The 17,278-nt window shown below is 39.7% G+C and overlaps 1 protein-coding gene across 5 annotated transcripts in view; it reads left to right on the top strand.

Moving 5' to 3' along the window:
* PANK1 (pantothenate kinase 1) overlaps positions 1-17,278 on the top strand; it is a 70,278-nt gene that overhangs the window by 50,714 nt on the left and 2,286 nt on the right. For 4 of the 5 annotated variants that reach the window (XM_082611555.1, XM_082611556.1, XM_082611557.1 and 1 more), the window contains 4 exons: positions 193-446; positions 5,456-5,632; positions 6,138-6,261; positions 14,629-14,754. In XM_082611555.1, coding sequence (XP_082467681.1) covers positions 193-446; positions 5,456-5,632; positions 6,138-6,261; positions 14,629-14,754 — 681 coding nt within the window. The other variant, XM_082611558.1, reaches the window with a different exon arrangement.

Here is a 17,278-nt window from a genome sequence, read left to right as displayed (position 1 = left end):
CACCATGATTAGACACAACGTCCGGTGCCTTTCCAGCGGAATGACTGGTTCTCAACAAGATTTCAGTGTGGTACTTGAGGGATGTTTCCATGCTTTTCCTGTTCATGACACATGTTAAGTTCAGCTGAAAGCTTCCGGGGGCTTCCCCTGAGGTGGTAGTGGTCTCTCTCACAAGGGCTCCTTCTCTTTCAGATTGCTGACCTTCAGCTGCACAAACTGGATGAACTGGACTGTCTGATTCAGGGCCTGCTTTACGTTGACTCTGTTGGCTTCAACGGCAAGCCGGAATGTTACTATTTTGAAAATCCCACAAATCCCGAATTGTGTCAAAAAAGGCCGTACTGTCTGGATAACCCGTACCCTATGTTGCTGGTGAACATGGGCTCAGGTGTCAGCATCCTAGCAGTGTACTCCAAGGACAACTATAAAAGAGTTACAGGGACCAGGTAAACGTGGTTTCCACTAGAAGAACCTTTTTGTGCTTAAACCCAGGCCTCTTCCTTGAAGACCACTTTCTGAAAAGGTTATTTATATTTAATACATTTTTAAAAGAAAGATCTTACCCTCCTCAGCCAACCAAAAAGGATCTATTGGATATGTTACTCAGGGTGATTTATAGAAAATTTAATAAAACACAGCCTTGGTTGGAAACTGGTCAGGTTGTGGGAAAAAGTGTTGCACATACCAGAAATTTTCCCAAAGGCAGACATATTAAGTGCCAGGTGAATGGCAGGGACCACAAGCACAGTAGAATCCAGGTGGAAGGATGCTTGGGATGGTCAAAGAGGGCTTCTTTCTGGAAGTACCTTGGTGCCTAGCACAGGAAGAATTGCTTGAAATAGTCGTTCCAATCAGTGAGCCAGATGGGGTTTACAGATTTTTTACCTTCAGGTAAATGCTTCAGCTGCAAACTGGAATAGTCAGCACACCTCACAGGGAATTTGGGAGTGCAGTGGACAGGAAAACAGCCCTGCAACTAGAGCAGAGCAGAGTACCATGTTTCTTAATGTACACACTCCCCAAGGGCACGTGGGCTCAGCTTCCTGTTAATGGGAATTCAACACGGGAAAAAGATCCAGGGTCAGAAGTCTGAGAAATTGTAGTACAAACAAAATTAAACATGTTTTCCTTACTTATAAGAAGATTTGGTATGAAGTGTTTCTTCAGCTTATTGGACCACAGAACCCAGTTTTGGAGGAACAACTTAAGGAACTAGTGTTGTGTGGTGTGTGCTTTGAAACATGGTATTGAAACCCTTGTTTTTGATAGATGAAGATATCATGGAACTTCTCTGGGCCTCAGTTTCCTTGTTTGTGCCATGAAGTGAGTGAGTTGTTTCTTAGTTTCTACAAGCTTTTCCAGTACTGAAATTCTGCAGTTCTACCCACCCGTTAGGAGGAGAGCGCTGCTTTTCTCCTGTATTGACATGACTTGTGATGGGCAGACATCAGGGGTTCACCACTGGGGAAGGGAAGATTGAGGCCCCCAGGGGGCGTTTGGCTATGTCTGGGGACACTTTTTGGTTGTCACAACTGGAGGTGCAGCGATAATGGCACCTAGTGACCAGAGGTTAAGGATGCTGCTAAATATCCTAGAGTGCGTTGGTCAGTCCTCCACAGCAAAAAAGTATCACGCCTCAAATGTTAACAGTTAGTGGTGTTAAGAAACCCTGAACCACACATTCTGACTGATCCTGCTCGTGTCCAGAATATAGGCTTTGGTGTGTACGTTAATTGCCGCTAGTCAATACATTTTCTCACTGAGAATACAGCACTAACCTTACTTGCTCACATGAGAATCACAACCGGCCCCGTGGCCTCATTAGGACTGTCAGAACTATCTGAGACAAATGAAGAATTCGGCTGAGCTGGTTTTACCTTAAGAGGGTGATCTCCTGAGAAAGGTATAATTTTTAAGAAACTACAAACTGCTTCCCCAAAGGAACCATTGAATTGGTAGAGCTAGTCTCAAGGTAACAACAAGCTAAGCATTTTCCAGAATTAGAGATATTTATAATTTTGTTCATTAACACTTAACAAATTCAAGAATTATATCACAGGTACACTCTCTCAAACTTGGGGGTTCCAAGGATCTGGGTTGTCTTTGAATGATGAGCCAAATTGTGACGTTTGGCATCTGTCACATGTGCAATAATGCCTATCCAGTCCAGTTATCGGTAAATGCCAGTTATGATCACTGATTTGCAATCATCAACAAATCCTGTGTGGATGCCCAAGCTTCCTTACAAGCTCTCTTGAACCAGTAGTTTTGGAAAGGTGCTACAGGAGACGGAAGGTTACTAGAGAGCCCTTTCTGGGGCTGCCACAGGTCGGGGAGGGGAATGAAATATCAAGTCTCTGGGCCCCAGATCTTCCTTGTCCAACCAGAGTTGTTCTACCAAAGGTTTTTTTTTGATCCAAGTTAGAAAACCACTGATCTAAACTACAGGCATACCTCGGAGATACTGCAGGTTCCATTCCAGACCTCCGTAGTAAGCGAGTATCACAATAAGGCGAATCACACAAATTTTTTGGTTTCCCAGTGCATATAAATGTTGTGTTTACACTGTACTGTAGTCTATTAAGTGTGCAATAGAATTATGTTTTAAAAATGTATATGCCTTTATTAAAAAATATGTTATTGCTAAAAAATGCTAACCATCATCTAAGCCTTCAGTGGGTAATAATCCTTATGCGATAGTAGCACCAAAGATCACAGATCACCATAACAAATATAATAATAATTTTAAAATTTGAAATATTGGGAGAATTACCCAGAATGTGACACACAGACACAAAGTGAGCAAATGTTGTTGGAAAAATGGCACCGATAGACTTGCGGATGCAGGATTGCTGCAAACCTTCAATTTGTTAAAAAATGCAATATCTGGAAAGTGTAATAAAGGGCAGCACAGGAAAATGAGGTGTGCCTGTATTTTGGTCAGCAGTGAACATCAGTGTGTGGAATACACTTTGGGAATCACTGATTTAAGCAAATGGCTTCCGTTTTAATTTTGTTACTCCTACTGTGATAGCTATAACTCTAGGTTTTTTGTTATTCTCATATACCCTATTTTCCCATTAAGCATTTTTATTTTTAGGAAGCCACATCGTTACAGGATATCAGTTTTCTTTTAAGCATATGATTTTAAATGGTTTGTTTCAGTGTTGTGTGTAACTTTACTGCATCCTAGATTAGTAGCAACATTTCTGTTGACCAACTCCAATGTTATTATAGAACTCAACTGAAAAAACAGAACTTAACAGCTAACATTGTTAGAATGTGTGATCTATTAAAAGAGGAATGAAAAGAATTTTAAAACTTCAGTGAAATGAACAGTGCAGCTTATTTCATTCTTTTGGAGTCAATTTTAAGGGCATGAACATTCAGTGATTGGATTCTTCTACTTCTTCCTAAAATTCCTCACTACAAGTTTGTTGGGTTTTAAAAAAAAATGATGTTTTGGTCTCTGATTTGCTGAGGATCTTGCTGTGTGTCTGCTGAAAGAAACATGTATCTGATTATGAGCGAATCACTAGACTAGAGAGTGGTTAGCAGGTTAAGGATGTCAATAAAGTGTTCTTCTGCAACTGTGCATTCTTTCCTCTTATCTGCAGTGCTCCAGCTGTGCCAATTCATGCTCACTTTCTCCATTCAGCTCCGATTCTTGTCTGGAGTCACCTGTCACTTTCCAGTCATACAAAGCCCGTGTCCTTTTTCACTCATACCAACACATCAGATGATGAGTTGCCTTCTTTCTAAGTCAGCCAGTGTCTTCAGGTGCCTGTGTTTGGAGTTGGTTGTTGAACACCTTGATGAATACAAATACCTGATATTCAAAGAAAGGTTATTAGTGTGGATGAAAGGTAGAACCTAGAAATGTGAGCCAAGCCTTTTAAAAGAATATAAAGAGAGAAAACAAGGCAAATTCAGATGACACGCAAACCAAAAAGTGTTCCCATTAAACCACGCTAGCTTTCTAGGGTAGACTGAAACTAACGACATCGCATGAGGTGCCATGTTAAATGTAAATGAAGACAAACTTTCTTAGAAGGAATCCAAACTTTCTACTGTGACTGAGGTGTCAAGGCACTAACGCCCATGGAGCTCTTTTTGTCCTTGTGGTACTGCACCTACAGTTTGGATATTGTGACTTGTGCCTAGCTACCTAATTTTCCATGAGAACCCATCATTTCAATCAAGTATGTATTTTTGTAAGAATCACTATTTAAGAAATATCACAGTTACTCCTTAGATGTGATTTAAAGAACCGTGTGTCTATAATCTGGTGCCTTCTTGGTAACAGTTAATGACAGTCAGTATAATTTACCCTAAATTTTCTTTTTTCAAATTTAAGTTTTGAAAATAACCTCGATCTCAACTTGAATTTTCTCTTAAAAGCCAGTAGCCAAACACATGTGGAATTCCCAGGGCTAGCAGCTCTTGAGGCTTCAGAACAAATTGATGTGCATTTGCTCTTCTGTCTAGTAGGTAAAGAGTAAGGCCCATTCATGGCCATATCAGTGCTCTTTCCTGCCAGGAGCTCACTGGTGACAGCTTTACTCTGAATCTGCTTTACTTCCCCTCACGTAACTTTGATATTAATATACAATTGATTTCACTCTCAACTATCATAATTGGTTTCTAATTTTGTCTCAAAAGACTATTTTAGAAGTATTTCCCCCCAAACAACTGAAAACTTTTAAAATATGGTTCGAGCACTGAAACCATTTTAAGATCTTTGTTACTATTTTTTGACTATTGGGTGGTAAGTAAAGTACTAATAACCTTTTCTAGAGTTTACTAGAAAAAAATCCAATATGAGATCCATCGGTGGTTTCCTTTTTGAAATTTTTGAGGAGCTTAAATGAAATTATTTCTGCTAGAGAAGCAAGGTCAGATGAAAGATACAGCTTGGGGGCCAGCTATTCCGGGCAGCGTCCCAGTTCAGTTTTGTCACCACAGAGTTTGTCTGTATAGATATGAACTGTGCTTCAGGTACACACAGTTTCTTTTTCTAAGTATTTGTTTAGCTACATATGTTTGTATTTTTTCTTTTTAATAGAGGTCATTTCTCTGGTTATTTGCTGCTTTCAGACCACCCAAATAAGGAAGATAGATCATGATTTGGCCCCATTTTATAGGTGGGAAGATTGCATGAAGCACTTAGGTCAGTGGCTAGTTCAAGGTCTCACAACGGAAATCAGTGAGAGTCTTTCTCTGGTTTTGTTCATAAACTTCAGGGCGAGTTTTCCTTGATGTTTCTTTTAGTCTCTGCCCTCTTTTTTTATCCAGTCTACCCTAAAGCTCTTTTCCACCCAGCACTTTGATTCAAGTGCCCCTTTGTTTTTCTTCTGTTCTTATTAACCCATATTAGTGATATTGATGTAGTTGGGGACTTGGATGGGCATCTCTTAAAGTAAAACTTAAAAAATAAACCTTATTGTTCCTTCAGTCTTGGAGGTGGAACATTCCTAGGCCTATGTTGCTTGCTGACTGGTTGTGAGACCTTTGAAGAAGCTCTGGAAATGGCAGCTAAAGGCGACAGCACCAATGTTGATAAGCTGGTGAAGGACATTTACGGAGGAGACTATGAACGATTTGGCCTTCAAGGATCTGCGGTAGCATCAAGGTAGAGACTAAGTAGCTAGGAGCAGTAGTGATTACACACGAGGCAACCTCTCCACCCTGGCTGTTCATTTAGTTGTTGTTTTTTTTTAATGTCAACCCACCAGCCTGGTGCAAGGATCTATGGTATTGGAGCTCAGACTTGATCTCCTGCCCTTGATGAAGCACTGAGATGTTTAGCTCTTGATGCTTGTGCTTAAAATAAGGCAGCTTTGAAAGAAGGTTCTGGAAAACTGCAACAGTTTCCCCCGTTCCATTCTTGTCCAGATATCTAGAGGCATTAAAAAAAATTTTTTCCCCCGTTAATAGCCATGCTACTTTGTCCCTATTAAGAAAGGGGCAGCCAACCATTCATACCGTAATCCTGTCTGCTTGTAAACCATGGTAGCCAAATCAGGTCATTTGAGCTCAGTCAGAGTTATTCATAAAGCTTTCCACAGTACTTTGGTGGAAGCATGGGGCCTGCCTAAGGATGATTTTGAACACTCTCACTACTATTTCCAACATAGCTTTGGCAACATGATGAGTAAGGAAAAGCGAGATTCCATCAGCAAGGAAGACCTCGCCCGAGCCACCCTGGTCACCATCACCAACAACATTGGCTCCATTGCTCGGATGTGTGCATTGAATGAGGTAAGGCCTTAACCTAGGGAAAGCCATGTGTCATTCATAAACATCGTTTGGCAGTGCAATAACTGTTGACCCTCACAAAACCACAGATCCTTAGGAAACCTGCCCTTTCTCAAGGTCACACCTGGTAGAACATGAGGGGCGTGTGTTGCGGGGAGGGACAGGAGTATGTTTTGGTTTTAAGTAGGCACTAGATGATGATAAACAATACCATCTAACTGTGGAAACATGGTAAAAATGACAATCTATACCATAACCTCTCCAACCTCATGGACACACACCTAATGAAGGCTGGCAAAACTCTCTCTGCATCCTTGCAAATAATTGCAGGTAAAACATTCCACTTGCAATATTCGATATTCTCTCTGCTTTCAGCTTCTTTACAGTGTTGCCTTGTGGCATGGAGTTCAAGCAGCATTGTACAGGGCTATCAAAGCACAGAGAGCTTGCTACAGCTGAGGCCAGCCAGAGCCCCAGGCACAAGAAAGGGTGGACCTGATGACAGACCAAGCTTTGGTACCATGTTTTAAAACACTGCAAAATTCCTTTGGAAAGAATGGAACCCTTTTCTGAAATACAAGATGTGTAAAGTAGATGTGTAATACAACTGAGTTGTATTAGGAAGACAAGAAAGAGGGGGCATGGAATAGGTAATAGTAGAAGAAGCACTAAAGAATCTAGTAGCGTCAGTAGTAGAATTTTTTTAAATATAAATTTTAAGAGAAATATGACATACATACAGAAGAGGGCTCAAATCACAAGTGTACAGCCTGACGGATTTTCACACACACACACACACACACACACACACACACACACACACACACACACACCTAATACCCACCACACAGATCAAGAATTAGAACATTACAGGTACAGCAGAAACCCTTTCCAACCCCCTTCTAGTTGAATAGTGGACTGTTAAACAGGGTATGAGGCAGTCTTTATAATAGGTGGATGGCAGCCCTGCCTTTGAACTCTGGGGTTACAAGAGACACATCCTCCTTTCACAATATTTTTTTTCACATCTTTATTGGAGTATAAATGCTTTACAACGTTGTGTTAGTTTCTGCTGTACAACAAAGTGAATCAGCTATATGTATACATATATCCCCATATCCCCTTCCTCTTGAGCCTCCCTCCCAACCTCCCTATCCCATCCTTCAAGGTCATCAAAAAGCATCAAGTTAATCTCGTGCAATGCAGCAGCTTCCCACTAGCCATCAATTTTACATTTGGTAGGGTAAATATGTCAATGCTATTCTCTCACTTCGTCCCAGCTTCCCCTTCCCCCGCTGTGCCCTCAAGTCTGTTCTCTACGTCTGCATCTGCATTTTTATTCCTGCCCTGCCACTAGGTTCATCAGTACCACTCTTTAAAATGCCATATATATGCGTTAGCATACAGTATCTGTTTTTCTCTTTCTGACTTATTTCACTCTATATGACAGACCCTAGGTCCATCCACCTCACTACAAGTAACTCACTTTCATTTCTTTTTATGGCTGAGTAATATTCCATTGTATATATGCGCCACATCTTCTCTATCCATTCATCCGATGATGGACACTTAGGTTGCTTCCATGTCCTGACTATTGTAAATAGTGCTGCGGTGAACATTGCGGTACATGACTCTTTTTCAATTATGGTTTTCTCAGGGTATATGCCCAGTAGTGGGATTCCTGGGTCATATGGTAGTTCTATTTTTAGTTTTTTAAGGAACCTCCATACTGTTCTCCATAGTGGCTGTATCAATTTACATTCCCACCAACAGTGCAGGAGGGTTCCCTTTTCTCCACACCCTCTCCAGCATTTATTGTTTGTAGAAATTTGATGATGGCCATTTTGACCGGTGTGAGGTGATACCTCATTGTGGTTTTGATTTGCATTTCTCTAATGATTAGTGATGTTGAACATCATTTCATGTATTTGTTGGCCATCTGTATGTCTTCTTTGGAGAAATGTCTATTTAGGTCTTCCACCCATTTTTGGATTAGGTTGTTTGTTTTTATGATATTGAGCTGCATGAGCTGCTTGTATATTTTGAAGATTAATCCTTTGTCAATTGCTTCATTTGCAAATATTTTCTCCCATTCTGAGGGTTGTCTTGTGGTCTTGTTTATGGTTTCCTTTGCTGTGCAAAAGCTTTTAAGTTTCATTAGGTCCCATTTGTTTATTTTTGTTTTTATTTCCATTACTCTAGGAGGTGGGTCAAATAAGATCTTGCCATGATTTATGTCATAGAGTGTTCTTCCTATGTTTTCCTCTAAGAGTTTTATAGTGTCTGGCCTTACATTTAGGTCTTTAATCCATTTTGAGTTTATTTTTGTGTATGGTGTTAGGGAGTGTTCTAATTTCATTCTTTTACATGTAGCTGTCCAGTTTTCCCAGCACCACTTACTGAAGAGGCTGTCTTTTCTCCATTGTCTATTCTTGCCTCCTTTGTCAAAGATAAGGGGACCGTATGTGTGGGGGTTTATCTCTGGGCTTTCTATCTTGTTCCATTGATCTATATTTCTGTTTTTGTGCCAGTACCGTACTGTCTTAATTACTGTAGCTTTGTAGTATAGTCTGAAGTCAGGGAGCCTGATTCCTCCAGCTCCGTTTTTCTTTCTCAAGATGGCTTTGGCTATTCATGGCCTTTTGCGTTGCCATACAAATTGTAAAATTTCTTGTTCTAGTTCTGTGAAAAATGCCATTGGTAATTTGACAGGGATTACATTGAACCTGTAGCTTGCTTTCGGTAGTATAGTCATTTTCACAATATTGATTCTTCCAGTCCAGGAGCATGTGTTTTATATTTTCTGAGTACAGGTCTTTTGCCTCCTTAGGTAGGTTTTTTCCTAGGTATTTTATTCTTTTTGTTGCAGTGGTAAATGGGATTGTTTCCTTAATTTCTCTTTCTCATCTTTCACTGTTAGTGTATAGGAAGGCAAGAGATTTCTGTGCATTAATTTTGTATCCTGCAACCTTACCAAATTCATTGATTAGTTCTAGTAGTTTTATGGTGGCATCTTTAGGATTTTCTATGTATAGTATCAGGTCATCTGCAAACAGTGACAGCTTTACTTCTTCTTTTCCAATTCGCATTCCTTTTATTTCTTTTTCTTCTCTGACTGCTGTGGCTAGGACTTCCAATACTATGTTGAATAATAGTGGTGAGAGTGGACAACCTTGTCTTGTTCCTGATCTTAGAGGAAATTATTTCAGTTTTTCACCATTGAGAGTGATGTTGGCTGTGGGTTTGTCATATATGGCTTTTATTATGTTGAGGTAGGTTCCCTCTGTGCCCACTTTCTGGAGAGTTTTTATCATAAATGGTGTTGAATTTTGTTGAAAGCTTTTTCTGCATCTATTGAGAGGATCATATGGTTTTTATTCTTTAATCTGTTAATATGGTGTATCACATTGATTGATTTGCGTATATTGAAGAATCCTTGCATCCCTGGGATAAATCCCACTTGATCATGGTGTATGATCCTTTTACTGTGTTGTTGGATTCTGCTTGCTAGTATTTTGTTGAGGATTTTTGTGTCTATGTTCATCAGTGATATTGGTCTGTAATTTTCTTTTTTGGTGATATCTTTGTCTGGTTTTGATATCAGGGTGATTGTGGCCTTGTAGAATGAGTTTGGGAGTATTCCTCCCTCCACAATTTTTTAGAAGAGTTTGAGAAGGATGGATGTTAATGCTTCTCTAAATGTTTGATAGAATTTGCCTGTGAAGCCCTCTAGTCCTGGACTTCTGTTTGTTGGAAGATTTTTAATTACTGTTTCAATTTCATTATCTGTGATTGGTCTGTTTATATTTTCCAGTTCTTCCTGGTTGAATCTTGGAAGGCTGTACTTTTCCAAGAATTTGTCCATTTCTTCCAGGTTGTCCATTTTATTGGCATATAGTTGCTGGTAGTAGTCTCTTATGGTCTTTTGTACTTCTGCGGTGTCAGTTGTACACAGACTTTTTTTTTTTTTTTTTTTTTTTTTGCAGTACACGGGCCTCTCACTGTTGTGGCCTCTCTCATTGTGGAGCACAGGCTCAGCAGGCCATGGCTCACGGGCCCAGCCGCTCTGCAGCATGTGGGATCTTCCCGGACCAGGGCACGAACCCCTGTCCCCTGCATCGGCAGGCGGACTCTCAACCACTGTGCCACCAGGGAAGCCCTGCGGTGTCAGTTGTAATTTCTCCTTTTTCATTTCTAATTTTATTGATTTGAGTCCTCTCCCTTTTTTTCTTGATGAGTCTGGCTAAAGGTTTATCAATTTTGTTTATCTTCTCAAAGAACTAACTTTTAGTTTTATCGATCTTTGCTATTGTTTTCTTTGTTTCTATTTCATTTATCTCTGCTCTGATTTTGTGATTTCTTCTACTAACTTTGGGATTTCTTTGTTCTTCTTTTTCTAGTTGCTTTAGGTGTAAGGTTAGATTGTTTATTTGAGGTTTTTCTTGTTTCTTGAGGTGAGCTTGAATTGCTATGAACCTCCCTCTTAGAACTGCTTTTGCTGCGTTCCATAGGTTTTGGATCGTTTTGTTTTCGTTGTCATTTGTTTCTAGGTATTTTTTTATTTCTTCTTTGATTTCTTCAGTGATTTCTTGGTTATTTAGCAGTGCACTGTTTAGCCTCCATGTACTTGTGTTTTTTATGTAATTGATTTCTAATCTTATAGCGTTGTGGTCAGAAAAGATGCTTGATACGATTTCAGTTTTCTTAAATTTTCCAAGGCTTGATTTGTGACCCAAGATGTGATCTATTCTAGAGAACGTACCATGTGCACTTGAGAAGAAAGTGTGTTCTTCCACTTTCAGGTGGAATGTCCTAAAAATATCAATTAAGTCTATCTGGTCTATTGTGTCACTTTAAAGCTTTTGTTTCCTTATTTATTTTCTGTCTGGATGATGTGTCTATTGGTGTAAGTGGGGTGTTAATGTCCCCCACTATTATTGTGTTACTGTCGATTGCCTTATGTATTGAGGTGCTCCTATGTTGAGTGCATAAATATTTACAGTTGTTATATCTTCTTCTGGGATTGATCCGTTGATCATTATGTAGTGTCCTTCCTTATCTCTTGTAACAGTCTTTATTTTAAAGTCTATTTTATCTGATATGAGTATTGCTACTCCAGCTTTCTTGTGATTTCCATTTGCATGGAATATCTTTTTCCATCCCCTCACTTTCAGACTGTATGTGTCCGTAGGTCTGAAGTGGGTTTCTTGTAGACAGCATATATAAGGGTCTTGTTTTTGTATCCATTCAGCCAGTCTGTGTCTTTTGATTGGGGCATTTAATCCATTTACATTTGAGGTGATTATCAATATGGATGTTCCTATTACCATTTTCTTAATTGATTTGGGTTTGTTTTTATAACTCTTTTTGTTCTCCTGTGTTTCCCACTTAGAGAAGTTCCTTCAGCATTTGTTGTAAAACTGGTTTGGTGGTTCTGAATTTTCATAGCTTTTGCTTGTCTGTAAAGCTTTTGATTTCTCCGTCGAATCTGAATGAGATCCTTGCTGGGTAGAGTAAGGTTGTAGGTTTTTTCTTGGTTGTAGGTTTTTCCCTTTCATCACTTTAAATATGTCCTGCCACTCCCTTCTGGCTTGCAGAGTTTCTGCTGAAAGATCAGCTGTTAACCTTATTGGGATCCCCTTGTATGTTATTTGTTGCTTTTCCCTTGCTGCTTTTAATAATTTTTCTTTGTATTTAATTTTTGATATTTTGATTAATATGTGTCTCGACATGTTTCTCTTTGGGTTTATCCTGTATGGGACTCTCTGCACTTCCTGGACTTGATTGACTATTTCCTTTCCCATGTTAGGGTAGTTTTTGACTATAATGTCTTCAAATATTTTCTCAGACCCCTTTTTGTTTTTCTCTTCTTCTTCTGGGACCCCTCTAATTAGAATGTTGGTGTGTTTAATGTTGTCCCAGAGGTCTCTGAGACTGTCCTCAATTCTTTTCATTCTTTCTTCTTTATTCTGCTCCCTGGAAGTTATTTCCACCATTTTATCTTCCAGCTCACTTATCCATTCTTCTGCCTCAGTTATTCTGCTAGTGATTTCTTCTAGAGTATTTTTAATTTCAGTTATTGTGTTGTTCATCATTGTTTGTTTGCTCTTTAGTTCTTCTAGATCCTTGTTAAACATTTCTTGTATTTTCTCCACTCTGTTTCCGAGATATTGGATCATCTTTACTATCATTACTCTGAATTCCTTTTCAGGTAGGTTGCCTATTTCATCTTCATTTCTTTGGTCTTGTAGGTTTTTACCATGCTCTTTCATCTGTAACATATTTTTGTCATTTCTCGTTTCTTTTTTTTTTTTGATTGGTGTGGCTGTATTCCTGTCTTACTGGTTGTTTGGCCTGAGGCGTCCACACTGGAGTTTGCAGGCGGTTGGGTAGAGCTGGGTCTTGGTGTGAAATGAGGACCTCTGGGAGTCCTCACTCTGATTAATATTCCCTGGGGTCCGAGGTTCTCAGTGAGTCCAGTGGTTTGGACTTGGTGCTCCCACCACAGGAGCTCAGGCCCAACCTCCAGCCTGGGAACCAAAATCCTGCAAGCCACATGGTGTGGCAAAAAAAAAAAAAAGAAAGAAAGAAAAAAAAAAAGGAGCAGTTCAATAACAAAGAATAAAAAATAAAATAAAATTAGAAAGATAAAAATATATTAGGAAAAATAAAAATATAATCAAAACAAATACAACAAGGTAAAACAAATCCACCACAGAGAAAAGGAAAAAAAAAGGAGGGGGAAAAAGCCAAAAGGAGCAGAATAATAACAAAGTATAAAGAACAAAATAAAATTCCAAAAATAAAAGAATTATTAGAAAAAAATGAAAATATAAATGAATCAACTACAAGGTGAAACAGAACCCCAATCTAAAAGAGGAAAAAAGAAAAAAAAAAAAAAAAAGAGCCTTGGCTATGGGGGGCAGACTTTAGGCAGGGGGTGGAACTTAGGTAGGGGTGATGCTCAAGTGTTGGGCGGGTCCTCTGCTTAGGACCTGTGTGGAAGGGGAGAGGCAGCACGTCCAAACGGGAGCCTCTGGAGTGTGGAGTTCCAGAGCTTGGAGGTAAGGCCCTGGGTGAGGGTGTGTGGCTGGGGTTTATGCCCAGCATGTTGGAGGGGGTCTCCGAGTGCAGAGGCAGGGCTGTGGGTGGGGGTGTGGGGTGAGGCTTGGGCTCTGCAGGGTAGGAGGGAGGCTCCAGAGCAGAGGATTAGGCCTGGGAGCCCAACAGGCTCCCCGGTGCCTAAGTGGACAGGGAAAGCACTGGCCACGTTCCCTTCCCTTCCTCCATGCCTACCCCCACCCAGGGTCTCTCCTGTCCCTGCTGGACCCCTAATCGTGGCCCCACCTCCCACCCCTCTACCCAGGGAAAATTTTCACAGTGGTTAATGGGTTCATGTATTGTTAAAGCTTGAGACAGTTAGAAGGCGCTGTTCCCAGACCCTGGTTGCTCTTGATAGACTGAACAGAAAATAATGCCAGCTCCCAAGACTGTCTTCCCTTTGATATGAGTGACCATAGCAACTGGCTCTGTGAGTGAGTGAGGAGTGAGCGGTGTCTGTGTGGCAGATAGGCTGAGCTCAGTGTGAGGGGTGTGTTCAGAATACAAATCTGTATCCGTGACAACAAAAACATAAATGTATTTTTTGTTATCACATTGTAACCCACATACTGACCAAACAGGATGTTTCACCATATATCCTAAAGGTAGAGACTGGGTATTGTTTCTTTTGTGTATTCCCAGTGTTTGGCACAGAGCAACCTGACCAAAGTTGTTAGATGAATAACCATGCCATAGCCATTTAATTTATTGAGTTGGTTGGGAGTTCCCTGGTGGCCTAGTGGTTGGGGTTTGGAGCTGTCATTGCCATGGCCCAGATTCAATCCCTGGTCAGGGAACTGAGATCCCTTGAGCCACGTGGCATGGCCAAAATATTTTTTTTAATTTTTTTAATAAGTAAATAAAATTTTAAAAATAATTTGAGTTGGTAATAATACATTTTGTAGTTGGAAGTTTGTGGGATTTAAGGAATACATAGGCAAATTTAGATGAACTTCAGTTTTAATTTCATATGTGAATGTTGGGAGCTGAATTTCATATCAGATCTAAGGCAGCCTAACATAATACCTGTAAATGAGCCCAGTATTAGTCTTTGCCTCCCCCAACCAAATTCTCCCCCTCATGTTCTTGTGGAATGCATTCTGAGGTTTGTTTGACTTCATCTTGGAAATCCTGAAATAATTCCACTTAAAAAAAAAAATTCACTCTGCAAGGTCCTGGAGTACAGTGATACACAGCACATTGAGTCTGTTGCTAAATGCTATTTGTATGTCATGGTTCAATTGTTTTTCTTTCATTTTATTTTTCCAGAATATTGACAGAGTTGTGTTTGTTGGGAATTTTCTCAGAATCAATATGGTCTCCATGAAGCTGCTAGCATATGCCATGGATTTTTGGTCCAAAGGACAGCTAAAAGCTCTGTTTTTGGAACATGAGGTAGGTTGAGTTCACATGGACTTAATTGTCCTACATGGAAGTTTTTGGGTTGTCTAACATATGAGTGGGTTCCTTAGTTTGCATTTATGCAAAAGATAAGGAAGAACATTATATAAAATGGAAGCTCTATTAGCCAATAATCAGGACTAGTAGATGGTTAATTTAAAAAAACAAACAAAAAAAAGTTTAAATGGGTAATCATGGAAAAATATCTCCCTACTTTTACCACTCTATTTTAATGTAAAATGTATAAATGTTCATTCACTCACCAATTTCTTGATGTAGGACCAAGACCTATTTTTGAGCATGGGTTCTGCTGATCAGAGCTTTGTAATTGTCTTTTTTTTTTTCATAATCCACAAGTATTATGCACCTTTTATGATTTCTGGTTTGTTTCTTTAAAGTAGATCAAGAAATTAAAGATCCTTATGAAGCAATTTGGTTGCAGAGTCATTCTAGATTTTCCCAATCTTTCATATGTAGGATCCACCTAAATAGAGAGCAGTGGTTTGTGACTACCTTTTTCAATCTTTGTTTCATTTTTTTCCATTTTATTGAGATATAATTGGCATATAACATTGTATAAGTTTAAGGTACACAACAATGATTTGATATATGTATATACTGTAAGATGGTTATCAGTGTAAGTTTAGTTATCGTCCATCACCACACATTGTTACAAACATTTTTTTTTCCTTGTGATGAGAACTTTTAAGATCTACTCTCCTAGCAACTTTCACTTGTTAACTAGCTTTTTAATCTTTCTCAAGAATTTAACTGGATTTTCAAAGAGGTGACCATTCATCTTGTACTTTTTTTATTGGTTTAGGTGGCATATAATTACATTAGATTATTACATTAACAATCAAACTGTCATAAACAAATTTGAGGATAAACACAGGTGACTCTTGGCAAGTAAACAACTCAGCTGGTGAGAACAGAAGTGCTTGGGCTGCTCCAAGTAGCCTGGTGGCCTTGAGAGGCTGGTGTGCTAGCCATTAGGTTCCTGTTTACAGAAGAAGTGGAGCGCTCCGGTTAATGCAAAGAGTCCCTTATATCCAGTTTCTACACTAATGCAAATCGGAGGTTTCTAAGACTGAGTGGGGAGCCCTCATCTCTTCCCACCTCTTCTATTCCCCTTTAAAATCAATACTGTAGAGAACAGCTGTTTATCACAGGAGGTACCCAAAGCCTTGGGTATATTGCAGCAGAAAGAACATTGGGAGAACGAGTGTCATAAATTTTAATTGTAATGAATAACTACTGTGGCATTTTTCTCATCTCCAAACTGAATAATTTATTTGAAAAGTTGCTGATGCATTTATAAATTATTTAGAGCTCTCTAAGCCTATGTTTTGTTTTATTAAAGCATCTAAAACAATACGAAGTTAAATACCAAATAGTTAACTGTTTAACTATACTAAAGAAAGTTTTTGTTTTTGTCTTTTTAAGGAGGCTAAGGCATGAAGTGATATAACTTTTTTGTGGGGGGCAAGGGCAGTGGAGTCTCAGAATTTTCAGTCCCCCTCCTCCAACCAGAGCAGCTCCTTTTCTATCTGCTTAGTTACCGATTTCCCTTGTAAGATTTTGTTTAAAAAAATAATTAAAATGAAAAAGAAGACCACTCTTCTAGCCCATCTGGTGTTGCCATATTCAGCGATTAAAAATATAGGACACAGTTACTTTACCTGGCATTTATCTGGCAACCCTAAGTTTAGATCCTCTTGGACTAAGGCAGAAAACAAACCCTGGAAGCCGTCAGGGATTAAAAGCCATCTACAAGGGCACACAGGTAGTTAGTTGATGGTAAGATAAGGAAAAAGAGCCAGCCTTTGGGGGAAACCTACTTCTCTGGATAAAAAGGCATATCCCTTTGTACAATCTTAGGCCTCTGTGAACGATGGCTTTGGTTTGTTACTAAGTATCATAACTCAGTCTCTATGGCGGATGAAAGTAGAGCAATTTTGTATCTCCTTGTAGATGTTTCTCAGAAAATTCTCTACCTTCTTAGGTTCATTCTCGCTTAGGCAGGTCTTCCTGGAGGATATTATGGAGAGAGGACTTTTGGGAGGTGCTGGTGAGGTGGCCTTCCTGCCCTGCCTGGAGTCCTCACTCACTCAGTCCCACTCACTCCACTTATGTAAGTGTGTGTCCCCTAAAAGAAGTCTAGCCAAGCCATTGAGAGCACAGGCTCTCACTGACTTGGAGACCTTAGGCAATGACTCTACCTCTCCATTTCTGTTTTAGCTTTTGTGAAACGGGGTGATAATATTATTTGTCTCATAAAGTTACTGTGACGATTAAGTGAGGAAATCCATGTAAATTTCTAGCATATCGTGAGCCCTCAGAGGTTAGCTGGCAGTGGAGGCAAAGATGCTACCATGTAGTGTTCTGCCAGCTGCCACCCATTTCGCAGTAAGTAACTGTCGAGTCAGGCAAATACCAGAGGAGTAGAGTCTCTTGCCTTTTGGAAACCAGCTTCTCTAAACATTTCCATTTTTCAGCTTCCTTCATTTTCACAGAT

Source organism: Mesoplodon mirus (assembly GCF_964341445.2).
Source record: "Mesoplodon mirus genome assembly, chromosome: 2".
In the NCBI taxonomy this organism is placed as follows: domain Eukaryota; kingdom Metazoa; phylum Chordata; class Mammalia; order Artiodactyla; family Ziphiidae; genus Mesoplodon; species Mesoplodon mirus.
The sequence above is the reverse complement of the archived record's forward strand: the minus strand, read 5'-3'. Positions and strand labels throughout refer to the sequence as shown.